This window comes from Leishmania panamensis (genome assembly GCF_000755165.1).
Source record: "Leishmania panamensis strain MHOM/PA/94/PSC-1 chromosome 35 sequence".
NCBI classification, from domain to species: domain Eukaryota; phylum Euglenozoa; class Kinetoplastea; order Trypanosomatida; family Trypanosomatidae; genus Leishmania; species Leishmania panamensis.
Window position 1 is genome coordinate 1,422,982 of NC_025882.1, and position 25,250 is coordinate 1,448,231.

Below are 25,250 nucleotides of genomic sequence, written 5' to 3' on the forward strand. Positions count from 1 at the left end.
TACGTTTTACTTTTTAGTTTCGTTCTTTCGTTCGTCCTTCGTTAGTACGTCGTTCCGTTCGTTTCGTCCTTCGTCGTCTCGTCACGACAACGTACTTCTCGTTGTTTCGTTTCTTTCCTTTCTTTTCTTCTTTTTTTTTTGCACGCTCTTTGTCTGTCTTTTCCCGAATTTTTTTTTTTCGGTGCACTTGCCTTCCTTGCTTGCTGCCGCTTTGGTCCTGGACTGTATGCCTGCTGCTTTGCCTTGTCTCTGTGCTTGCTGTCAGCTGAGGAATGTCCCTGTTTGTCTCTCTCTCTTCTTCACGTCCCATCAGTTATGTTTTCAAAGCATGGACTCGCCGGCTCTCTCTGTAACCTGTTGCCTTTTGCTCTTGTTCCTCGCGCTTCTGCTGTCCCGCGACCACCTCTTTGTCTCGCCGCCTTCCTCCCCTTGTACTCCTTCGCGGCTGTCAATGGGTTGCAGGTGGCCTACTCCTTCATCTCGCTCGTATCTTACAAGGCAGCTGATGCCTGTCGCGTGGCACAAAAGGCTAAGAAGAAAAAAAGCGGAGGAATACGGAGGCGCGGATGTGACGCCGCCTTGTCGTGTCTGAGCCTACTTTTTCCCTCTCTCTCTTTTGCTTGTCTTGCTGCTTTCAATGGCATCGGGCGCTCATCCTCTTGGGTTTTTTTTTTTCGTCACCAGCAGCGGTGGGGAGATGATCTCCAATACGGCAGCCCCCCTCCCTTCATCCTCCCGGGGCAGTGTTCTATCGATAGGCGCGTGTCTTTATTTTGTTCTGTCTGAGGCGATGCGCTGGTTTGGCACGGAGCAACAGTCTCTTTCCTTCTCTTGAGAAGACAAGCAAGGAGGTAAAGCGTGGGAGAACATAACTACGGGCAGCTGACGGATTGATGAGGTAAGTGACAGCACAGTATCGGAACGAAGAAGGAAAGTAGAGAGCAAACGAGAGAAGCTGGAGGAAAGCGCTGTTTAGGCTTTCAAAAGTGACGCACGCCATTGGTCACACTCTCATACACTTGTGGTCTGGTGTCATGCTTCAGCCAAGTACTTCTCATCTTTTTTTTTCCCTTGTCGAACTTTCTCTGCGCGATGGTGAAGGTGGGGGTACGCAGGAGGAGGCAGGAGAAAAGAAAACGAGCAATGCGCGCCGACGCAGTCACAATGTATATGTGTGCCATCGTGGGTGTAGTTAGTGATTCATTCGCTTCTCCACCTGTGTGACTCTGTGAGTAAGCGTGAGTAACGCGTCAATCACGCGAGGACAAGCTGAGACAAAGAACAAGAACAACAAGGGGTCACCCAAAGGAGGTGGGGATCGCATTGACGGAGTGGATGAAACAGGCTTGAAGAAAGAGTGAGAGGTGCAGTGCGTGTGTACAAAATGCGTTGGCACGTTATTCGACTTCCCTCTTCCTGTCTTATTCCCGCCTTTCTGCCTCCGCACTCCTTCCCCCACTCTGCTAGCCGATGATGGCATAGAGCGTGTGTGACTGCAGGCTGGTTGTGTCTCACCATTCACGCTTTCCAGAAACGGCAACAAGTACGAGGTATGGCGGCTCATCCAAACCTTCGTTAGACAGAATCCTCTGAAGCCGCCGTCTCCGTGCATGTGCGTGCTTCACTTCACTTTTGCTTATACACAAAATATGCACAGCCTTTCCTCTTTCTATCGGATTTTTTTCTCCCCTTTCCCCTCTGGTGGCACACATACACACCCACACCCACACACACGCACTGTCGATCGTCTCTCATGGCACACGAGTCACTTTTTACAACCCCCCTCTCTCTCTTAGACGTCTTTTGCGCTGCTTTCTGCTTCCTTCCTTCCTTTCCTCACCCAACTTAATCCCACCTTCACGGTTGCTGCGATTGCTCACCAAGTCGCACACCCACCCAGGCACCCAGGAAGGCGTTCTAGCTAGCTTTCTCTCTTACTCTTTGTGTCCCTCCCACTGGCTATCATATTCCCTCCTCGCTATTCTCTTTCTCTCTCTCTCTATTTTTTTTTTCCTTTTCGTTTTTCTGTTCCTACCGCAACCGCTACGCATCATCCTGCGCTTCTGCTATCTTCTGCTTCCTTTCTTCCATTGTTTCCTCGTTGCCTATTCGCGCTCGCCTGGTTCGTCGCTTTGTACCGTTTTCCCACTCCTTTGTACCCCCCCCCCCCCCACCCCCCTCACCCACTACCCCCTCACCACCACCCCACCTTTCCTTCCTTCCTTCGCTTGTGTCGCTCTCCGTTCGAGTTCGCCAGGCGTAATTCAATACCGATCACAACACGAAGAAACGAAACAAAGACCAACACGCACAGCCCACATATCCCAAAGACCCAACCGACAGGTGAATCTTGCTATGTCGCGTGCGTCCGCTGATAACTCCGTTGCTACTGCGCCGTCGTTGAACCGCGGTCTCGGTACTACTAGACCTGCGGCACCGGCCATGCAAGACCCCTCTCGTTCCTTGTCGCTGCCGTATCCCCGGCCACGTCGCCGCTGCCGCGCGTGCTTTGTGGCAATGCCACCACCCACTCGTCTGGGCTTCATTGCTCTCCTTTTTGTGTTGCTGTACGCCAGTCAGGGACTCTCTGCGGTGCCGGTCGTTGGTGGGCTGCGTGATGGAATGAGCGGCACCGCCACGGCAACAGCCTACGTGCGCCACTGCGACGCCACCTCTTCAGCCACGCCTCCCGGGTGCGTGCGCAAACTGGTAGTGGACCTCACCCTCGACGATAGTACTCTCGCTGGCGCCATCTTGGAGACAGAGGTGACGGTGGAGCACGCGTTGCACCAGTCGCTCTTCCCCCATGATGCAGCGTCTGATGTTGCTGGCGCAGCCGCCACCTCGCTTCAGGTGTCCCTACCGCCTATCAGGGTGGCACTACGGCGCAGCGCCGTGCAGGTGCGCTACATGCTCACTTACCTACGCACGTTCCCGGCGGCGTTGCGAGATTATGTGAAGGTGCTGCATACGGCTATGTCATGTGACGACGGTGTCACTCGCTGCCCCTCCTACACGAGCATGACCGGGGGTCTTGTATCAGCGCCGCTCGGAGTGTGCTGCCTCTGCATCGGCATCGAGTGTGCCCTCACGAACGAATTCTGCAACGTCTCGATGCGCGGGCACTTTTGTTTCCGCACCGGCGCAGCCGGTAGTATCTGCGTACAGAACGAGGGCATTGTGTACCACGGATGGTCTGTGGGATCGCCGCTTCCCTACTACACGCTCCGCCTATCCGCGAGCGGACAAGGTATCGCACAAACTACACTGCAGCTCACGACGGACGCCCCTTCGGCGCAGGCCGGTGCGTCTTTTCTGCACCTTGTGCAGACCTCCGGCGTTTCGCCCGGAGAGGGGGGCACTACGGTTGATATTGCTGGGCGGGTACTATTCGTCCCCTCTGCGGAAAGCAGCAGCGGCAGCACCAGTCACGTGCGCGACGACGATCCCGCAGAGTGGCTACTTCTACCGGCTTCACTTGTCAGCAACTCCGGCAACGAGTGCGATAAGGTCGGCATCTCACCAGACTATTTCTACTCCCAGTCCAGCACTACGCAGTGCAACGCGCAGAAGGGGACGTGCGTGCGGCATCAGCTAGCCGACTACCGTGAGGAGGACCTGGCGCAGATCGCCCAGGGCAAAGGCGGGCGCTACATCGCCGCCTTTCTCAGCATCTTCACGCGGCAGAGGGTGGGGCAGCAGGAGTTCCTGCTTGAAGCGGCGCAGCGCATCGGCGGGGCAGTGCTGCGGTGGACAGTTAATGCGGATCAACTCGTGTTCAAGCTGTTTCCGGTGAGCGGCGTTCTGGACACTGTCAGGTTTGTCAGTGGCACCGGCGCCCTCTACGTAACGGTTCGCAACAACAACACCTACGGTGGCCTATACTACGTTGCCGTTGCTCAGTGTCAGAGAGCGCGCGTCTCCGACTGCGCTAATGATGGCGTGACGTCCGAGTGTGTCCGCGAGGCTTTGGTGGCCGGCGCTAATACCTCCTCAATGTTTCAGTTCAGCATGATGAGCGACCCGGCAGAGGAGACGGGGAGCACTGCCTCATGCACTGTCGTCTTGCGCGACGCGGCTAATGCGCTGCTGGCCTCCACAAACGTTTCTTGGGCGATTGAGGCAACCACACCGGCGCCGAATCTTCCCAAAGCAGAGCAGTGCAGGCGCTGCGTCTTCAGCGACCTGCGATGCTTCTTCAGCACCGTCTGCGAGTGGCAGATGCTCGTATGGACAGCGGTGGCCGTGACGGTGACGTGGGCACCGTACGCCATCTTGGCCTACTGGCGCATGGTGTGGCACTTTGGTTCCAAGTATGTGGCGTGGCTTCAGTGACACCAGAGGTACGTCGCTTTCCCTCTTCCCGCTTCGGAAATAAGCAAAGCAGGTGCTGTCCTCGCCCATGCGCTGCGCATGCATGACTCTCGTCTCACCCCGCACTCCCCACACCCGCATACAGACGACCAGCCACGAAGAGGCATTGGCGCTGTGCCTTTGACTTTATTCCCCCTGCCACTCTTCTCCTTTCTTGGTTTCTTCTCGTCGATTCTTCCTTTTCGGCAATGACAACGTTCCTCTTCGTGACGTGTGCTCACTTGTGTGTCCAACGTGAGGAGAGGGACAGCGAGTGCGTGCGTGCGCACGCGCATAGGTATGTGTGTGCGTGTGCGTGCGTGTGTGAATACAAGCAAAATCAAGGAGAGAAAGAACGCAAAGAGGCTTGGGCTCTTTTTCGTCGTCATCTTCCCCATTTCTCTCTCTTCTTTTCATTTCTTCGCACACACACTGCAGTGTCTTCATATAGCACATATCCGCTTATTCGTCATAACCTATGCATACAGTAAGAGAGAGAGAAGAGATAGCCTGACGTGTGGCGTGTGCAGATGCTGTAGATGGTGCCTGGTGCGGCCTTGATGAGGCATTTGTGCGTCTGCGCTTCTCTCTTGCGCAGGTGCTGACATGAGGGAACGGCTGTTGCTACTGTGTAGCTCATGTTGTGCACTCCTCTGGCGACATCATTAGCGTATGTCTTGACTCTCATTATTCCTCTGTATCTACTCGTTTTGTCTCTCCCTCTACCCGTTTCCATGAATTTGTACGTGTGTGTGAATATGTGACCGCCCCCCATACCGCTCCTCCCCTCCCCCCTCATCTGTGGCCCTCACTCTCTTTGAAAGGTGCAGCAGCAGAAGCAACAGTCAAACTCCCCGATCAGCCCTCTTTCCCCGGGGTCACTGCTTATCATAGATCACTCATCCGCGGACTTGCGTTTGCACGTCACACTTCTTTTTTTGTTTCCGAGTATAGACATAAGTGCCGCGATCGAACCTAAGCAGATAAACTTACATGTTTTGCTCACCCCGAAAGGTTCTGTCAGCAGGGGTAGATGAAAAACTGGCACGCGCCTACCATACTCACTCCCCACCTTGTCCCACTCTCTCCCGCTCCCTGCGTTGAGGTTCAGCGCTGCTGAAGTGGAGTGTCACCTCCTATTTGCGACGGCAGGCAGCGCCAATGGGGCGTCCTTCAGTCGTGGAGCGATACTTCGCTCAGTGCCAGGCGCACCACACTCCACCACGCCCCGAGCTCATTGCCGGTTTCCGCGACGGCGTGATTGATGTAAACTTGGCGGAGATTCCATCTGCCGACATCCGCCTCTTTACGTGTGCACTCTTGCGCACGTCCGCACCAACTGGCTTGGCGCAACTGCCAGCGGTGCCGCCGCACAACTCTTTAAGACGGCGGAGTCGACAAGACGCTGCCTCAGCCAGCAACACTTTTTCTCAGCAAAGCGCAGGAGGCGACTTCTCGCAGACACAGTTCGTCAAGCTGCATTTCTCTTACCACACCACCTTGCCAGCGGCGCACCTCTCGCGCGGCGCGGCCTCGCCGCCTGCGTCAACGACATTGCTCTCCACAAAGAACAGGTCGACACTGCAGTGTCTGCCGGAGGCTGTGGCGCAGGCAGTGAAGGAAAGCGTCGGCACCCTGAGCTCCTTCGCCTGGTGCGACATGCCCCTCACTACTATAGCGGCGCGTGGTCGTGATCCGTTGCCACAGCGAAGAGGCGGTGCCCAAGTGCCGCCGTCGCTGACGCACGTTCTCCCCCTGTGTCATCGTCTCACCTCCTTGCGCCTGGACAGCGTCCCGCTCTCGCATGCGCAGTTCATGCAGCTGACAATGTTCTCTCCCAAGTCACCTGCTGCGTCGGCGGATGGCGGCGTGGCGTGGCCAGCGCTGGAGGAGGCGAGCTTCGTGAGGTGCGGGCTGACAGATACGTGCAAAGTGGGCCTCGTGCACCTCTTACGTGCCGCCGTGACCCTTTCGTCGGGCTCGATGTGGCAGCGCTCGCTGCGGTGCAGCTACGCGAATCCAGATGATCGACCGTTGCCGCAGCCAGCCGCCAGCACCTTGCTCCTCGGTTACTCGTCGATGCGGGGTCTAAAGAGGCTGGATGTGAGCCAAAACCCGCTGGGTGATGAGACAGCTCGTGCGATCGCGACCGCTATTCCTGGCTCTCCCCTACGCTACCTTAATGTGTCCAGTACGTCCATTACCTGGGTGGGCGGCTCCTTGCTAGCTTCGCCGCCGGTGCTGGAGAATACTGCAATGGAGCTGGTTGACATGAGCAGCACAGGCATCAGCAAGATGTTTGCACACGCTGAGAGTGCTGCCGAGACGAAGATACTGGCGGAGTCTAGCGTCGTGGCTGGTTTCCGGGTGGTGGCGCGCGGCATGGGGCAGTTGCTGATCCTGCGAGAGTCGACTCGCTCGCCTCAGCAGCCGTGGCCCATGCTCCTCACCACTTCCCCCATACCACAGCCGTTGCCAGCACACGCGTCAGGGCTGCCACCCGTGAAGTCCCCCACGCCCACTCCGGCCTGCATGATTCAGAGGGAGACGGAGAATGTGGCACCGCCAGCGTCGACCAAGCCAGCGTCGACCAAGCCAGCGCCATTCTTCAACACTGAGGATCAACACAGCGCACCACAACTTGCCCATACCGTAGCTGCTGCTCCGGGGCCAGCTGTGAGCCCTTACGGACTCTGGTGGCCCCTGCTCGCCAGTTGGTACGCTGCCCAAGGCATCATGGGCCCCGTAGGTTCAGCCGCTGTCGCGGCAACAGGTAACTCCGCTGACGCTCCGGGCAAAGGGTACGTACCGGTGCCAGTTCCGTTTCCGATGTTTGCGCCTATGCCGATGGCCTTTACCGCTCCTCACAGGGCGGATTTCCTCCTTTCCAGGGAGACCCCCGCAGCCTTCACTGCTTCCCCCGCGGTGGGTGCGGTGGCTGAGGGTAAAAAGCCTTGTACAGAGCGAGGAGCGTCCACATCTACCCCTGGTGACCCTCCCGACGCAACCCCAGTGCCATTAGAGCCGTTGCCCCCGACGTCCTCTGCTGGCGAGAACAACGATGAGGCGGGTGGCGAGAGTCTCACGGGTGGACTTGTGCATCCCCTCGACTCTGCGTCGACAGCCTCCGAAACCTCGGCCTGCAGCGCGAGCGCGCCTGATGGCCTTGTGCACCGGGCGAGCGAGACCGCCGGGGACCGCAAATTTCTCCTTGGCCTCATCAGCCGCCTCGAGGGGTACGAGAGCGACATCGCCGAGCGCCTCGAGACGCAGTACCAGCGAACGACAACGCAGCTGACTTTGCTGGAGAAGGACATGCGCTTTCGCCTTCAGCAACTTGCCGACACGGATCGCAAGCAGCAGACGGCAGCGGCAGACCGGCAAACGGCCTTGCTCGAGGCGCTGGCTGCTCTCCGCACTGAGCCGGGTGCCGTGACTGCGGAGGGCATGACAGAAGCGATGCTGCCGCAGCTCATGCATCTGATAGAGGTGGGGATGGAGAAGGTCCAGGCGGCGTTGGGCGCGGAAGGCGCTGTAGGCGTGAAGAGCGCGAAGGATGGAGAGGGCAAGGCATCATCCCCGCTGCTCCGCTCCAGCGAGGTCGCCACCCATGTCGGTGCGGCGACGATCACGGACCGTGATCTGGTGACGACAGCAAGTCAGCGTCTCAAGGAGCTGGGCTGGTGAGCACTCCGTACGTCGCTCTCTTTTCTATGTGCTTCTGTTTTTTCTCGTACTTTGGTAGGCCGCCCATTTATGGATTCGTACCGTTGTTCGACTCTTCCTACTCTTTCGACTGCAGCAGCGGGTGTGTCTGCGTGGTATGGCGCGCAGACGCACCCGCACCCATGCGATACGGACACAAATACACACTCACCCACCCACACACACACCTGCAACAACGTCTGCGCACCGACATATGTGTAATCGTACTGAAGTGAGCGAGGTGCCACACTTGCGGGGTTGTAGGCCGCCTCTCCCGCCTTTCTTTTCTACTGCTGCTTGTTCTGTGGGTATATGGGCCCACGAAGTAGCCGCCTTCCCTCTCTCGCCTTGTGCACTTCTCCCTCTTCTCCGTTTTTCTTCTCCCTCTCACGCGTACACGATGGGTACACCTGAACGACTTCAACCCAACTGATTCACAGCCGTATCACTTCTACTCAACATACCTTCTCTGTTTTTTTTTTTTTTGCCCTTTCCTACTCTCTCTCTGCGTTTGCCTGCCGCCTTTCTTAGCGAAAAAGACAAGAAAAGCACATCTATATCCCTCGTACCTCCGCCACAATGACGTCCGCCGTGGACCTCGAGGGCGTGGCGCTTCACGGCCACATGAAGGGTGTGACGATGCTAAAGTTCAACCGAGACGGCGACCTTCTCTTTTCATCTGCCAAGGACACGAACTGCAGCGCGTGCTGCTGGCAGGTAAAGACAGGCAAGCTACTCGGCTCCTACACGACGGTGGGTCAAGTGGAAGGTCGCACGTACGACCCGGCCATGGTGGCGCTAGATGTGAACCGTGAGTCCACGCTCTTGGCGACTGCCAGCGCGGGTGAGGAGGTGCTGGTGTGGAGTGTAGAGTCTGGTGTCCTGCTCGGCTCCGTGAGCCGTAGCCTGTCGTCCGGCGCCAGCGTCGGCTTCTCTCACGATGACACGCTGATGATGGTGGCCACAAAAGGCCGCTCTAGCACGAACTCGGCGATCCAGGTGTACAACGTGCCCTTCACGGTACCTAAGGCCGGTGAGGACATTGCCCCTGTCAAGACCCCCTTCACTACCTTCTCCACCTTCGAGACCCCTGACACCATTACGTGGGCTGCCTGGGGGCCGACGAACGAGACGATCTACTATGCCGAAGGCGGCTACATGAACATTCTCGACGTCGAAGCGAACAAGGTAATCCGAAGTCGCCAGATCCACGAGGATGAGAACGAGGTGATTAACCGCTTCAGCTGGGACCCCAACTATCTCGCCTTAGCCACTGCCTCCACCGACAAGACGTCTCACCTCATAGACTTCCGCGACCTGGCCACCATTCAGGTGTACCGGAGCGATGTCCCGGTGAATGATGTGTCGATCAGCCCAAACGCTGACCACGTGATCCTCGGTGGTGGCATGGATGCTGCTGCTGTGACGACACAGGGTGGGCAGTCCATTTTCGAGGTGAAGTTTTTCCATAAAGTGCACGGCCACCAGCTCGGCCAGCTGCGCTGCCACTTCGGTACCATCAATGCCATGTCGTTCCACCCTGATGGTCGCGGCTTTGCCAGCGCTAGCTACGACGGCCTCATCAAAATGTACCGCTTCGGTGACTCGTACGAGGGTACACCTGGTGCGCAGCCTCTGTGGACGCTGTAGAGAGGCCATTGCAGCAAGGACGGGCTTCTCGGCGTGGGTGTCTGTCCCTGTGTCTTGGAAAAACGTGTGCAGGCATCAGAGCTGCTGTTGTGGTGCTCGTACTTGGGACTGCTGCACATGTGCCGGTATGTGTGTGTGTGTGTGTGTGTGTGTGTGTGTGCGTCTCTTTCTCCCTCTGCGGAGTCCTCTTATTCGTTGGTGGTTGTCTTGTTCAGATTTTAAAGACGTAAACGCTCTGTGTTGTGTGTGCGGCTGTGTTGGAGTAACGTAACTGACACCCCCCTCCTTCTGGAGAGACTAATTAGAGGCCACCTATTAAAGGAAATACGATCAAAGTAGAGTGCAAGGTACGGGTTCGCTCTGAACTGGAGGCGTCGGCATACAGAGGGAAAGAGAAGAGAGGTCCTCTGTGAACAGAATGGCGGTTATACAAGAGGGACTCTGCGTTTCCTACTTCTTGCTCCGAGGGCTTAGCGGTAATTGCCCTTGTTCACGTATGCGTGGCTGCGTTCCCTAGCGGCTGGGCAGCGCGGCGAGGCGTCGGTGAGAGTGTTGGGTAGGGGACGGGGGGAGGAGGAAGCGATGATCCTGCCGCGGCTCGTGCGTCAGTATGTACCACTCTTTTCTTTCCCTCTCCTGTCCTCTAAGTTCTTTCCTTTCCCACGGGCACTTCGGCAAGAAGATGCACTGTCCTTGTCGACTTCGTATGCTTCGAATTTCTGTACAGGTCTTGCCAGCGAGCCCTCAGCTGCGTACGCTCTCCCTTGTCCTCTCTTGTTGGACTCCTTTGTGAGCAACCCTACACCTTTCCAGGCCGCCTGTTTGCGTGCATGTGTGTTGTTGTTGTTTAGTGTGGTGCACGCAGCAGCTATCAAGCTTCACGCCACTGGTACGTGAGGCTTCTGGCGCATTTGCTTCAACCCTCCGAAAACAGGGGAATCGCAACCACCCCAGTGACTCTTTTTCGCGTTGTGTTCATCGAATCGGTTTCCGTCTTCTTTGTACTACCGCCTCTTGAAACGCGTGAGGGGAACCCGTTACTGCAGGTTTGCGACATTGTGTGGAGCGTTTTTCGAAGCTGCGATTCATCATTTCTTATCTACCGCATATCCCTTTTCCGCTTGTTACACCTCCCTCCACAGCCCGCAAGTGGAACGCGGTTCAGGCACTTCGGGTTTTTCTACCTTCTCCTTTACGGTTGGCGCCATCGTCTTTTTTCATACTCCGCTGTCTCCTTTGGGGGTTGGGGCGGATGTGGTGCGCTCAAACGGTGCCACGCAGTCCCCCTCTCCCGCGGGCCTCGGCTTCAATGGTCGGGATGCTTCGTCGATTCGGGTCGGTGCAGGACGCATCCGCACTGCGCTCGCTGACTGTCGTCACCCATGGCCGCCGTGCCCTCTCCACTGAGAAGCCCGTGGATGGGGAAACGCAATGGGTACGTGCGATGGGCAGCAAGTACGGCCCTGGCAACTACCAGCTCTTCCGTGCGCTTTACAAGGACCTGTGTGACGAGATACGGCGCGAGTACTACACAAAGCCCCCACCCCCGCCACTCGCAACAAGGACCACCAATGCCTCATCTTCGCTGGCGGCTGCCGAAGTGGCACCGGGTATCAAGGACTCTTCCTCTGGCGTTGCAAGGCAGAGTAGTGGAGCAGGCGGCGCTGACGTAACAGCATCGCCAACGCACACAGAGGGGATGTCGGCAGCCCCTGAGCGTGAAGATGGTATTAGTGAAGTGACACACGCAGCCCAGCAAACTGCGGCGTCTCGTCTCCTTTGGCAACCGGAAGAGACATACGGAGACGGCTCCTGGTCTGTGCAGCATCGCCCTGAAGACAACGTCGTTGTGTTTCATCGTGACGCCGTGAAGGAGGGCCGTCTTGCCGCCGTGCATGCGTGGGCGCGCATCGAGCTGAAGGACCCCCCACGGCTGAATGCGGTACTCACGTTTGCCGACTGGATTCCGCTCGAGGTGTGCGTTGAGCGAAACGGCGTCATCCTTCACTTTTCCATGGCGTCGAACGAGGGTGGTATGCACATGCGCAACGTGCGGGTGTACGCGCCGAAGTCGGCGTTGGAGCGCGCGGCGTTCCTGGACCCGTCCGATGACGGCGAGCACGCGCGGAAGAACTTCTACTATGATGGGCCGTGCCTGTGGCACCTGGAGCAGGATATGCTGAACGAGCTCTACGACGTCATGCAAGATCATGGCGTCACCCTTGACTGGATTCGATGGGCCGCTTCGTGGGTTTTCTACCTGGAGTACGTCAACTACGTGCGGTGGAACTTGGGAATGCTCGAGGAGCTCATTCCCTCATCCGTGCGCGGTCCTGAGGAGGACTTCTTGTTGCCTGTGGAAAAGGCGCTGCTGGAGGAGCCCGTCGAGGACTGGCTTAGCGCCCACAGCATTTAGCAGCGAGAGAAGAAAGGCAAAGCGGACGTGCAAACCTGTGTGCACGCGCGTATGTGTAGGGCAGCTGCTTTGCGGAGGGCAAGTCGGTCGTGCGCCGAGGGGGGAGGGAGGCATGGCCGTAGGGCATAGCAGTATTGTCGAAGGCATAGGGAGACAAGACTGCCGGTATACTCCGTAGCTGCAACGACTGCCCCAAGGCGTCTCTTTACATTACGTGAAACAACAAAGAAACCCGTACACGAAAAGGAAGTAGCCACAAGCGTATTCGGCTGAAGACGGCGTGAGGTACAAAGCAACGAAGGAAGAAAGCGGGTCGCAGATGGGAAAGGTGGGTTTTTTGGGGAGTGTAGAGAGGATGAGAGGGAGAGGAGGACGCCGATGCAGAGGTGTCACGAGGTCGTGTGGACTTGCGCACACGTGCACGTGCGCATGTGCGGGCTCTTCTTCTTCACGCCGTAGAGGCAAGGAACTGCTGCGCTCAAGCATGTACGTATGCACAGAGACACACATATGCTCACCTCATCGCTCGGTCTAATCCGTCTTTCCCATCTTGTGGTAGTGAGGGAGGGGGAGGGACAGCGTAGACGTTTTCCCTGCATGTGCACCTGCGTTTCTGTGGGTGCTTGGCCCATCGACCTTTACATCCACTCCCTTTATTCCGAGTGTGCACCACCAGAGGCTCACAAGACAGCGCTTTGCTGGCTGCGCCGTTGTTCTTCATCTTCATGGACTCGAGCCTGTGTTATGCTGCACTTTATGCCTCTGGCGTACCCCCATTGTTTCTCCGCTTCTCTCCTGTTCGGCTATCTTTGCATGTGTGTCTCTCTCTTTTGATCTCACCCTAAAAAAAGGACACGCGATGATGTGTTGATAGCATGAGATGCTAGGAGAGGATCTAGACATTGGCTTCTACGCGGAGGACGCGTACGCGGCGTACGTGACGGACCTTGCGGCAGCCTTGCACCTTCTCCCACACTGTCGCAATGCCCGCGGTGCCACACTCGAGGTGGTGTTTACCGGACCTTTCATGGCCTTTTCCGCATATCAGGAGGCGGTGAAGCAGGGGAAACTTGTCCCTTACACCGAGTTGCCGTGGCCCATCTCTGAGGAACGAGATGTGCAAGGGGTTGCCGGAGCGTCTCTGGCAGTCGTCCTGCACGGCTGGATCGAGAAGCTGAACGCGGCACGCAAGGTGCAACTGATGGAGCCTCTCTTTCCGGCTGCTGAACTCGGCGAGACCATCGTAGCGAGAAGTGCAGTGGACAAGGTTGACAACTCGGCGCAGTGCGCGTTTGCCTCGACTTTGCCGCCCTGTGCCGCGGTGTCTGCAGACAAGAACGGTACTCCTCCCACGCTGAAGATGTCGCGCTACCGCATTGTGGGTAACCTTGATTTCCTCCTGCACCTCTCCAGCAGCAACCGGCCTATGGGCGAGAGCCAAGTCACAGTCGACTCGCTAAGCGTGGATGACTGTGACCTCGAGAAGGCCGATTACCCACACGACGTGGATGGCACGACACGCGCTGCTCACGCATGCCGTGATGCACTCGAGCAGCGCGACGACGTTTCCCTTGCCCGTAACGCGGTGAACACGGTCATCAAATTTGCGCAGATGGCGGAGGAACATCCCGGTGAGGTGGCCAGCGTCTTTGTCGACGCGCAGGAACGTGTCGAGTACATCCAGTTCAGTGCGTAGTAGCCCCCACCCATTGTGATTCTCCTTGTCTCTTTCCTTCAGAAGTGGGGTTGATGCGTTGCATCTTCTTCCCACTAATGTAGTGGTGGTGATTGCTTGTATCTAGCGTGAGTGAGCGAGCTACGAAGCGCACCGCATGCCTCGAGCACATCAAACAGTAAGCGCGGAAAAAAAAGCACACAACGTCACCGCCAGCGGAGAAGCGGAGTGCCTCTTGTTGGGCGCCTTCGTTTTTTTTTTCTCCATGTGACCACGTGATTCACTGCCTCTTCTTACGGGGTTACTATGGAATCATTTCTACACGGTGCGTGTGAGGTGGCTTACCATCCGTCAGGGATCCCGGCCGACTTTTATTGGCAACGTTATACGTCTCGTCATGACGCGGTCGTCGTCGCCTCCCCCCCTCCCCTCCCCTCTGCCTTCTTCCTCCTTCACATGCACGCCATGCACTGCCTTTTATTCGAGAGGCAGGTGCCATCCTCGACACGCTCTTCTGCCACCGTACCGCTTCTCCTTTTATCTCCTTTTCCCCTGCTCTTTTTTCTTCCGTGTCTACTCCACCTTTCCATCTCCTCATCTCCTTTTCTCTGCCCCCACGCTGTTTTCGACCTCCTCGATTCGCTTGTCGCTTCCGCGACACCCCCCCTACTCACTCCTTTTTATGCCTGCGAATTATCGCGCCTTGCCCCCCCCCCCTCCCGTTACGCGTTTCTTCTCGGCAACGAAAGAGCATAAAAAGAAAGCCTCTCTTCATATCTCCCTCTTTTCCTCACTTCTTCTTCTTCACTGTACTCTCAGCTGTCCACGACTGCCACCTGAAGCACCTTCACTCCTTCTTTTCTGTTCTTTCCTCGTTTCAGTCGCACGGTAATCATGACGGACTACAAGGTGAAGGACATCAGCCTCGCGGAATGGGGCCGCAAGGCGATCGAGCTGGCCGAAAACGAGATGCCCGGTCTGATGGAGCTGCGCCGCGAGTACAGCCCTTCGCAGCCACTGAAAGGCGCCAAGATCGCGGGATGCCTGCACATGACCGTGCAGACTGCTGTACTGATTGAGACCCTCAAGGCCCTCGGTGCGGAGCTGCGATGGTCGTCTTGCAACATCTTCTCCACCCAGGATAACGCCGCCGCGGCCATCGCCAAGGCTGGCGTGCCGGTGTTTGCGTGGAAGGGCGAGACGGATGAGGAGTACGAGTGGTGCATCGCCCAAACACTGAAGGGCTTCAGCGGTGACGGTCTGCCGAACATGATCCTTGACGACGGTGGCGACCTAACGAACTTAGTGATCGACAAACACCCTGAGCTCGTGCCCAAGATCGTTGGTATCTCCGAGGAGACCACGACGGGCGTGAAGAACCTGTACAAGCGCCTGAGCAAAGGCACGCTCCCCATCTCCGCCATCAACGTCAACGACAGCGTGACGAAGAGCAAGTTCGACAACCTCTACGGATGCCGAGAGTCCCTGGTGGATGGCATCAAGCGCGCCACTGATGTCATGATTGCCGGCAAGACGTGCTGCGTGTGCGGATACGGTGATGTGGGTAAAGGCTGTGCCGCCGCCCTACGCGCGTTCGGCGCTCGCGTCGTGGTGACGGAGGTGGACCCGATCAACGCCCTGCAGGCCTCGATGGAGGGGTATCAGGTCGCTCTGGTCGAGGACGTCATGACCGATGCCCACATCTTCGTGACGACGACCGGCAACGATGACATCCTCACCTCTACACACTTCTCGCATATGCGAGATGACGCTATTGTGTGCAACATTGGCCACTTCGACACGGAGATCCAGGTGGAGTGGCTGCAGGCCAACGCTAAGGAGCATGTGGAGATCAAGCCTCAGGTGGACCGCTACACCATGGAGAGCGGGCGCCACATCATCCTGCTGGCTAAAGGCCGCCTGGTCAACCTTGGCTGCGCCAACGGCCACCCGTCCTTCGTGATGTCCAACTCTTTCACGAACCAGGTGCTGGCTCAGATCGAGCTCTGGAGCAACCGTGACACCGACAGGTACCCGCGCGGCGACAAGGCCGGCGTGTTCTTCCTGCCCAAGACCCTAGATGAGAAGGTCGCCGCCCTTCACCTGGCCCACGTCGGCGCCAAGCTGACGAAGCTGACCCCGAAGCAGGCTGAGTACATCAACTGCCCGGTCGACGGCCCGTTCAAGCCGGACCACTACCGCTACTAACCGCGTGCGCCGATCAACGAGAAAGCCTGGGGAGTACGAGAGGGGCGCGTGGATGCTTGAGAAGGAGCATAAAGAAACGCAGTGGTGGGGGTGTTCGAGGAAAGCACTGCGTGACGCTACACTGTCACCGCGTGTGGGCATGCAGACGCTACAATCATGAAACGACAGTACAGTCACCTTTGCTGCTCTCCCTCCTTCTCTAGTTCGTTTCTATTCCCCTTTGCTCACTCTTTCTACCACCTCCCTTTCCTTTTCGCTTCTTCTCTACTCAAGGCTGTCGTGTATACCGCATGCTAACGCTGGGCATCCGTCTATGCCAGCGGGTGTAGCCTCCTGCAGACACCCCTCGACGAGACACAAGAAACGACGAAAAAAAAGGCACAAGAACAAGAGAAGCTCACCAGTCCAGCTGTGAGGTAGGCTTCGGGCGGCGGGAAGGGTGGCAATGGACAGTTGCCCGGACAGGTAACTAACCGGATTCTGTTACCTTGCCTCCCGCTGTTGCTCTCTCTCTCTCTCTTCACCCATAGCTGCGACTGGTACACCTTCTCTTTCCCTTTTCTCTGTGATGATACTCGTGTACGGTCACTCATCTTTCCCCTTTCCGATATGTGTCTTTCCAAGAGAGAGGCTGAGAGGGAAGAGTGCGTGGTAGCGCATTCTGCATGAAGTGACGTGTGTGTGTGTGTGTGTGTGTGTGTGTGAGGGGGGGGGGTGTATCGCAGCCAGGCATCCGCGCCTTTCTGTGCGTTCATGTGTCTATCGTCGCATGTGTGTATCGCTCCCTCCTTTGTTGACTATCGGATTTCGGTTTCTGCTTGGTTCATTCTTCGCCCAGGGATCCCGTTTCGCAAAATAGGGCTCCAGCGAACACACCACCACACATTTACACGTTGCTCAAAGGCTGGCCTTAACTGTTTTATTTTATTTTATTTTTTTATTTTTACTCCCCCTTTTTCCTTTACGAATCTTCGCCCCGTTGAAACCTTTTATGTGTACTTATCCGCTTTTCGTCGCCAGATGCGGAAAAGACAGCGGGATGCAGGGGCGGCAGTGCTGAGATCAAGGATGAGGCTACGTATGCGTGTGTGTGTGTGTGTAGTGCTGTGGATGTGTGACTATTTAGAGGGTTTTTGGGGCAGTAACGGGAAGCGCCACACCTGCAATGTGTACTGCGATTGTGCCCCTTTCTACACAAGGGAGTGGTAGGCAGCAAGCGGTGGTGCATTCACCGACGCACAGACGCGTATTACGTGAAAAGAAACTCCACCCTTGCCGGCTTTGTGTCTGATCTGTGTGCCTCCCATTCTCCCTTGTTTTTTTTTTCGCCAAGAAGTACACCCATCCACCCACCCACCAAGAAAAAGCACAGGCTCACATCCCCCCTCCCGTCTGCATCACCTTCCTTCTCTACCTTCCCTCATTGACTTCGCCGTGCTCTCTTGACAGAAGTGTGCGAGACACTCATTTGGATGCTGCGCGTGACATGCCTTTTCTTTGCGTTTACGCATGGCTTGTCAGCTGTCCCCGTCGTCGGCTTTCTCTCTTTAAATATTACTTGTTTCTCTAAGATGGACCTTTATTTTTTCTGTTGTGTGTGTGTGTGTGTGTGCGCGTGCGCGTGTGCTTAGCAAGCGAGGCGCACACCTACGCACGCCCTAACAGGCGGCGATGGAGAAAGGAAAACAAGGAGCAACTTACGCATCATCACTGTTTCTCCACCACCACCTCTCCCCTAAAATGAGCTAAGGAGAGGGAAAGCCAAATGAAAAATAGTAGAAAAGGGGTGATATTGGAAACAACGAAGCAGTTCAATTGTGCCTCGTCCGTCAGACTAAAGCACCATCGCACGAGAAAGGAGGAGCGAGCAAAAAGCAAAATTCACCAAACACCCCCCACCCCCCACACACAAGCAGCCATGAGAGTGGTGTGATGCCAGAACAGCAAAATTGAGGGCTGACGAGCAAGGTGAAGTCAATAGCCGGGAATAGGGGAGGGGAGGGGGCGACGAAAAAAGCGACTGGCCGCAGTATTGCGGTGATTCATTGCCGTCGAGAAGTAGAGGCTGCGCAGGGGAAAAAGAGTTGACGTGCGTGGGCAGTCAAGACGATCGAGCTACACGCTTACTCTCTCTGTGGACCCCTTCCCGTACCCTTACTGGTTCGCTGTTGCAGGGAACTACGCAGTTGCGGTCGTGAAACGATCCACGCACTTTCTCTGCGCTTCCCATGAAACATGTTTCGCCATCGCTTTGCTGCACGTAATCTCTCCCCCATCTGCCCCTCTCTCTAATACTATCTGCATAGAACGAGCTGTGCTTCTTCGTTTGCACCCCTTCACTACCTCAAATCTCAGGCACGCGCACGCTCACACCTGCCACACACCACTTCTGTGGTTCGCTTCAAGTAGACTTGTACCACTAAGCGACAGGAGACGCAGCGCACATCGCCATCTTTCCCTAGTTGTGGGCACTCTTGTTCTTCTCCTTCCTACGCTATACCCCCCCTCCCCTTCTTCCCATTTTAGTGTTGAAAAAGGGTATCGCCACTGTTGCACTGGTTGCGCTTTCCTTTTTCACTTTTGTCCTTGTCTAGTAGGGGACGTAAGCATTGCAGAGTATTCCGCGAGAGCCTGCGTACCTCGTATCAGAGGAGGCATTCACAGGAAGCACGTTCACACTCCCTTCTTTGCAGGGCGGCGGCAGCAACGCACCGAAGTCTGAGTACCCCCCTCCCTTTTCCACAAACTCACGCGCGTGTACAAGGACCCCTGATCGCCCTATCCACAGCAGAGGCTTGGGTCTGGTGTATTCTTTTCCTTTACTGTAGTTGTATGGTGTTGCTCTAGCTCCCCCCTTTTTAGCTTTCCTATACGCTCACATCTGGATGATGCTTATCATCGCGGCTGCGGCCGCCATCTTCATTCTCGCCTCTGGTGCGGTGCTGTTGTACGGCGCAGCGAGCATCCTTGCGGGCGGCTTCTTCCGCTTGGCACTTGGCGCATTGCTGATGGGGATGTCGCTCTCCGTCATCTTTTCCTCCACCGCAAACATCCTGCTGGTCACTTTTTCGCGCTACGATCTGGAGCAGAAGCCGCCGATACTCTTTCTGCGCAGCTTCCTAGCAGCCATGGGGCAGCCCACCCTGACAGGGGTTATTGGTCTGTCGCTGGTGGCGCTGATTTCGATGGCGGCCTCAAAGGTGCGAGTGATGGTGGAGGAGATGGACATTCTGATCCGCTCCCACGCCGCGTACGTAGCGCGTAGCGGTCGGTCGGCTGCAGCGTGAGGGATAGTGGGAGCGGGAAAATAAAAGCCAGTGTCGCCGCATCCCTATCGAGGGGTCAGCGCATTAAGGATCGCCATGCGTGAGGTATTGGCGGGGGGGGGGGAAACACCATCAAAGCAGCGTGCACTCGTGTATGGCTTCTCACGTGTACAATTCTGCGGTGGTGTGGAAGGGAATGGAAGTCTTTGCATGGATGATGTCGGTAGTGTGTCGTCCTCTTTTTTAGCCTGAGGTAGGTTGGCTACCCTCTGCGCCGCCGCTCTGATCATGACCATTTTCGCATCTCCGCAGCACGGCTGAGGGCGATGTGCTGCGGTAGAGAAAAACTGGAGGGAGTACAAAGTGTGCATACAGACAAACCGAAAGAGGCTCCTTATCCCGCGCTCCACGGGCTGATTACCACTGGCGGCGTGGGCGCAGCCAGCACCCACTGGCGGAACACAGGCGTAGTCCTGTTTGAGAGCGGGGAGTTGTTGTTGCTTCCACCTGATCGTCTCTCAAGTCTTCTGCCCTTGCAGCACATCCCCTGTTCCCTTTCGGAGTGGCACGGATGCCGCTCACTTGCCACCCTTTCGCCCCTTCTTGCCCTCACGCCCGTACACGTATAGAGTGCGCTCTTTACCCACCCCTGCCATGTTGCGACCCCCTACCCCAAGCACAAGAAGTGGAATGGCCCACTCACAATACTCCCCTAATTGCCGCTTTATATATCACACGTCATAGCCTCCCCCCCGAAAGTGCCACAGAGGACAAAAAACTCTCCAGACATTTTATGGAGGACAAAATTGCGAAACCGTCGTTGGCTTGTTTCTCGTAGAACCTCATCCGCACCCCGCTCTAGTTCTTCCTGTTATTCTGCCAGGCTTGTTTCTTTGTTTCCCCTCATCCCTCTTCGCCTCTCTCGCTACTCCTCGTGTCGTCTTTGCGTCTCGTTCATGGACCACCGCAATCAATGTCTTCCTCGTTTCCATCTATCCTGGGCTTTGTCGGCCCGTTGTCACTCAAATCTTTCCTGGAACAGTACTTTGGTCTTCGTCTCACCTTCTCTGTAGAGGCTGCATCTCCACCGAGAGCAACCACAGAGGCAGAGACACCAAGTGCTGCCAGGTTTCGCGCTTTGCATGATGTGGTGCTGCCGCCCAACCAGTCGTTCCTGGTCGTCGTGTACGTAGCGTTGCACGCCTCATCTCCCCCTCCACCTATCACGGCACCCGGATGCACAACACCAGCGACACTGGCTTCGGGCTGCGGTGCATCTGCCACAGGCCTCGGGTGGCTTCGGCAGCCGCTGGCCCATCAGCCGGTGGTAGCCACAGCTCACGATACATGTGTGAAGCGAGGCAGCCTTACCGACCGACCCAACCCTTCCTCTGTCTCTTCTCTATCCACTGGAAAGAGCGGCAGCGCTCGTGGTCCTTGGCGTGCCTCAGTCCCTTGGCTTCTCTACACCAACACTTCTCATCGACCTTTCACCGATGTCCTGTTGCGCCACCCGTGGTGGGCATCGTTTGCGGCCTGTCTAGGTCCCGCAGCGATGGGGTTCATCGAGATGTACTGTCCTATCGTTCTTCAGCTGGAGGCCATGGCTGGCGGAGTGCAGGTGCTCGGACCTGCACTAAAACATGCCGCGTTAGAGACGTCGTTTTCCGTGGCGGCGCAGTCATCGGAGATGAAGGGCCTTCCGCCACACAGAGGCGCCAATGTCTCTTCACGTGGTGTGAAGCGTGCCGCCCACGCAGGCGTGTGCACGGCACCTCTTCCACTTCCAAAGCAGAGGCGAGTGGAGACTGTGGAGGAGTTGCTGAAGGCAAAGGCAGGAGGAGGGCTTCAACGAGGAGTTGCTCTGAGCAGTCATCCGTGTAAAGATGGCCCATCTGCCACTCCCGTGCGCAGCGCGGCCATACCAGCCACCTGGGCGGCCGCGTTGCTGCGCACTGATGTACCGCGTATTCGACTCTACAGCGTGCGCATCTCGGACAGCGACTACGTCGATGACGGCGACGGCGCACTTCCGCTGCCTGCGGGCTTTCTCGAGGCTCAGTGGCTTCGCCGCCATCCACACAGTCTGCACAGCGTGTTGCAAACCGCTCTACCGAAGAGGACGGCCTACGGGGCATCCACACGTCGCTGCTCTGTGTGCACCAGCGAGAGGGGCGCCGGGTACACCAGTGTAGAAGACATACCGATGCGTCACGTGGCGCACGTCTTTCGTTGGTTAGTGCTACAGCCCTCTCAGGGCAGCGCTGATGCTTCTCCGACAACCCCACTGAGGTTTGACTTGCCGTCCTACCTGCGCCGTGTCCTGTCCACCGTTCTTGACCAGTGCAGTCGTCTGGACCTTCGCGGTGCCGCACTAAAGCATGCCGGCTACGTGGAGGAGGCGTTTCATCGTCAGCAACAAGGCGTGGAGCCTTGGGACGTGCAGCGGCTCTCCACCCCTGTGTGCGTGGTGGTCTCCTACCTGCGAACATTGCTGTCCACTCTACGCTGGGCACCGCTGAAGGGGGCCAAGGAAGGGTCATTTTGGGGAATCACTGCAGCTGGTAGCGAACACGTTCTCGATGCACTCATGAGAGCGGTGCAGGGCTGGCTGATCGCCGGTCGCCACGCCGTCGTTCCAGTTTCTCGCTTCTTGGACGGCGTACCTGTGGCCCAGGTGCCATGGCTGAACGGGTTCTACACGAGCCCCTCGACGTCGTCCTCAGCAGCGACTTCGTCTGCAGCACGTCACGCGCGTCATGAGCGTTCACGCGTTCAACAGCGGGTTTGGCTTCAGTTTATCTTGTTTCTCACGCAGGACATACTTCCCTTCCTGGTGCGCGCATCCTTCACGGTCACGTGGAGCTCCAAGAATACGCACACGCTTCTTTTTTTCTCCGTGGCTGTGTGGCGTCGACTAGTGCGCCACGAGGTGCGCCGTACTCAATCTTTTGGTGCTACCCGTCCGCAGATGGCACTGACTTTGGGAAGCGTTCGCCATGCCAGTGTGGAGCGTGCTGCATTGCCCTCGGCCTCAAGCACGTGTGGAGGCGTGGCTACGACTGCGCTTGCCTCACTACACTCAGTCGCTTCCACGGCATCTGCGGTGAACAGCGCACCAAAAGACGTATGGTGCGCTGTTCGTACTGCAGGTGCAATGACGCATCGGGGTGCACACGCCAACCTTTCCACCCACAGTGGCGGTGCATCCTGCCTGTACGCTGGCGTTCGCTTCCGCCCTGATGGGCGCAAGCTGCGACCCATTGCTGTGGTGCGTAGCGCGCCCCTTCGATCGTTGAAAGAAATGGCTCGTGGGTCACCGAGTCCGTACAGCTACTCACACTCTATTGCGCGTTTGTTGTGCAGACTGGGGTGCAGTGACACCGATGGTCAGCTGCCCGCGGCGACAGCGACGCTGCTAAGGCGGGTGCAGGCACGCAGTCGTCGCAACCACCGTACCGGCTTCCGTCGCTTTCGCCATCCGCTGCCCACGCACCTTCCACACAGGGCTGCACTGCAGAATGCATTGCGCTGCTTGGTAAGCGGCGTAGAGGAGCAACGTGTGCGGGACGGCTTGCCCCGCCTGAGCAACCTTTCCCACCAAGACGAATATGCAGAGCTGCGCAGTTTTTGCGAAGAGGTGCGAGGAGGGCACGCACTGTCATGCGAAGGTCTTGCAGGTACGGCGTCAGCGGCCTCACCGAACCCACCGCAAGGAGCGGCTGCCTGTTTCACACCTTGCGCCATGCAGACTGTCACTCTCGTTCGCAGCGATGCTTCGCGTTGCTATGATAACTTACCACAAGAGCGGGTGCTTGCAGCTGTGGCGTCTCTGGTGAAGCATGACGCCTACCGTGTGCTTCACTTTACCGTCATTCACGCCCTGAACGGTGAGGCGGCTCACGCAGGTGGTTGCCTACTCCGGCGCGCTTTTACAACACGCACCATCCCGTATACGGAGATGGAGTGCGGCGTTTTGGCTCGCATTCCTCGCGGCCATATCTACTGGGAAGAGGAGGAGGGACGCACACAGGGTGGGCCCCATGCTACCGCGGCCGCCTCTTGCGCAGGCGACCCCCGCAGCCGCTGCGGCCCGAACTTCATTTCGGGTGCCGCAGTCCGCGCACTCCTGAGCGAACATGTACGCCACCACCTTGTTGTCGTATCGGGAGGTAGCTTGTTTGAGCAGCGCGTCGGGATTGTGCAGGGCTCCCCGGTGGCGATGCTCCTGTGTGACTACCTCTTCGCCGATGTCGTGGACACTGCTTTGTCATGTATACTGAGCGAGCATGCGGAGCGGTCGCTGCTGCTGCGTCGGGTTGATGACGTGCTTGTTGCCACCGCATCACCCGCTGCGGCGGAGAGGTGCCTGCAGGCGATGCAGCGCGGCTGGCCCTCGGTGGGGTACCTGAGTAACCCGAGCAAGCTAACGTTGTCGAATGCATGCGGCAGCTTCGTCCCGTGGTGCGGTCTTCTTCTACATGACACAACGCTTGAGGTCAGCGTGGAATGGCGGCGCATCGGGGCGTTACTGACGTCTCTGCGTGTCGGTGATCCCCGCTACGTGCATCGTGGGGATCGAGAGCCGCTGTACTTTACGCAGCGCTTTCTTGCAGTGTTGCAGCTCCGTGTGGTTCCCACGGCGTTGTGCGGTCGCTTGAACTCCAAAACCCGGCAGCTGCAGACCTTCTACGAGGTCGGTCTGCTGTGGAGCCGTGTAGTGCTGGAGAAGGTGCAGGAGACGTTACCGGTGGCGCGCAATCGTGATGTGGCAGTCCTACTGCTGCGCCCGCTGGCCGTCTGCGTAGGTCGTCTGTGGCGGTTGCTTCACCGTCATCAGCGCTTTCTTGCGGCGCGGCAGTCTTCGTGCGGTGTGTCGGCTGCCGAGGTGCGGGCCTGCGTTTTGACAGCCCTTCATCGTACAGTACAAGCAAAGCTGAGGGTGTTGCAGGCTCGCACGATCCGCGTGATGTGCGCCCAGCGAGGGCTTCCACAGAGAGGAGCCTCCTCTCTGAACAGGTGCCCAAAGAGCCTTTGCGCCCACAAGGCACCATCTGCTGGACACCAGGGCTGCAAGCGGCGCCGCAAAGGCTGTAGGCGTCGTCTTAACCCGCGTACCCGCTTGCGCTCCTTCTGGTGGATGGCCGCTGCAGAAGTCGAGTTGCAGTGGCGCCGCGCCCTTGGCGCCCTGCATCGAGCAGCATCCCGCGCGTTGCCAGGGCATGAGTCGACTGCACCTTCATCGGCTACGTCGGCATCATTGCTCATGGAGGATGGCCTGGGATCAATGCACGCGCGTGCACTAAGCGCGACGCGCCTCTCACAGGCATGAGGCAAAGCGAGAAACACGACTGCGAGCAGTGCGCGCTCATGCATGTGTCTCTACTGGTGCATTTGGGGATGTCTCTGATGGTGCCTCGGTGTCTATTGCATTTCATACCTGCGTTCTCCGCTAGATCCTCCCCCAGCAGGTGATTGCCAGCCCTACCGTGGCCTTCGGCACATGCATGCACACACAGACACAGAGAGAGAAACAGTAGCACATGCGGTGTTTGTGGGACTCGTTGCAGTCATACGCAAGAAGTGGCGGCGAGCGTCAAAAGTGACGTTACGTATCACTACTTTCCTTTCCAACAGTGTTGATCTATTGTCCGTTGCCAACATTTTGCTGCAGGCCTCAACGTGACGACTCCGTCGGCGAAATCACGCTGTTCTTGTGCTTTACTGGAGTGGTGTGGTAATCACCCTTACTGCACATGCATTCTCTCGTGCGGCTTTTCTCATGCCTACAGTAGCTCTCTTTCCCTGTCCATGTTCTTTCTCTCTCTCTCTCTCTCTGCGTCTTACTCTGTTTTCCATGACATGTTAAATATGTGCCCTGCTGTGGATCGCCCTGCACGTCCTTGCCTTCTCACAGAGGCGTGTACCCTCTCTCTGCCGCTTTACGCCTTTCCCCCTCAAAGTCAAATTGTTGCCA

General features: G+C 57.3%; 8 protein-coding genes across 8 annotated transcripts; all 8 read left to right on the forward strand.

The window, feature by feature from the left end:
* Positions 1-2,622: 2,622 nt before the first annotated feature.
* LPMP_353960 (hypothetical protein) lies at positions 2,623-4,335 on the forward strand (the record flags this gene model as incomplete). Its single annotated transcript, XM_010705029.1, has 1 exon — positions 2,623-4,335. The coding sequence occupies one exon, from the start codon at positions 2,623-2,625 to the stop codon at positions 4,333-4,335; it is 1,713 nt and encodes a 570-aa protein (XP_010703331.1).
* A 1,179-nt stretch (positions 4,336-5,514) lies between these two features.
* Positions 5,515-8,040, forward strand: LPMP_353970 (hypothetical protein; the record flags this gene model as incomplete). Its single annotated transcript, XM_010705030.1, has 1 exon — positions 5,515-8,040. The coding sequence occupies one exon, from the start codon at positions 5,515-5,517 to the stop codon at positions 8,038-8,040; it is 2,526 nt and encodes an 841-aa protein (XP_010703332.1).
* A 597-nt stretch (positions 8,041-8,637) lies between these two features.
* LPMP_353980 (eukaryotic translation initiation factor 3 subunit, putative) lies at positions 8,638-9,708 on the forward strand (the record flags this gene model as incomplete). Its single annotated transcript, XM_010705031.1, has 1 exon — positions 8,638-9,708. The coding sequence occupies one exon, from the start codon at positions 8,638-8,640 to the stop codon at positions 9,706-9,708; it is 1,071 nt and encodes a 356-aa protein (XP_010703333.1).
* A 1,252-nt stretch (positions 9,709-10,960) lies between these two features.
* Positions 10,961-12,124, forward strand: LPMP_353990 (mitochondrial glycoprotein, putative; the record flags this gene model as incomplete). Its single annotated transcript, XM_010705032.1, has 1 exon — positions 10,961-12,124. One exon carries the CDS (start codon positions 10,961-10,963, stop codon positions 12,122-12,124), a length of 1,164 nt encoding a protein of 387 aa, XP_010703334.1.
* An 880-nt stretch (positions 12,125-13,004) lies between these two features.
* LPMP_354000 (hypothetical protein) lies at positions 13,005-13,820 on the forward strand (the record flags this gene model as incomplete). The annotated part of the gene is made up of 1 exon (XM_010705033.1): positions 13,005-13,820. The coding sequence occupies one exon, from the start codon at positions 13,005-13,007 to the stop codon at positions 13,818-13,820; it is 816 nt and encodes a 271-aa protein (XP_010703335.1).
* An 873-nt stretch (positions 13,821-14,693) lies between these two features.
* Positions 14,694-16,007, forward strand: LPMP_354010 (S-adenosylhomocysteine hydrolase; the record flags this gene model as incomplete). The annotated part of the gene is made up of 1 exon (XM_010705034.1): positions 14,694-16,007. The coding sequence occupies one exon, from the start codon at positions 14,694-14,696 to the stop codon at positions 16,005-16,007; it is 1,314 nt and encodes a 437-aa protein (XP_010703336.1).
* A 2,885-nt stretch (positions 16,008-18,892) lies between these two features.
* Positions 18,893-19,294, forward strand: LPMP_354020 (hypothetical protein; the record flags this gene model as incomplete). The annotated part of the gene is made up of 1 exon (XM_010705035.1): positions 18,893-19,294. The coding sequence occupies one exon, from the start codon at positions 18,893-18,895 to the stop codon at positions 19,292-19,294; it is 402 nt and encodes a 133-aa protein (XP_010703337.1).
* A 952-nt stretch (positions 19,295-20,246) lies between these two features.
* Positions 20,247-24,605, forward strand: TERT (telomerase reverse transcriptase, putative; the record flags this gene model as incomplete). Its single annotated transcript, XM_010705036.1, has 1 exon — positions 20,247-24,605. One exon carries the CDS (start codon positions 20,247-20,249, stop codon positions 24,603-24,605), a length of 4,359 nt encoding a protein of 1,452 aa, XP_010703338.1.
* Positions 24,606-25,250: the final 645 nt, after the last annotated feature.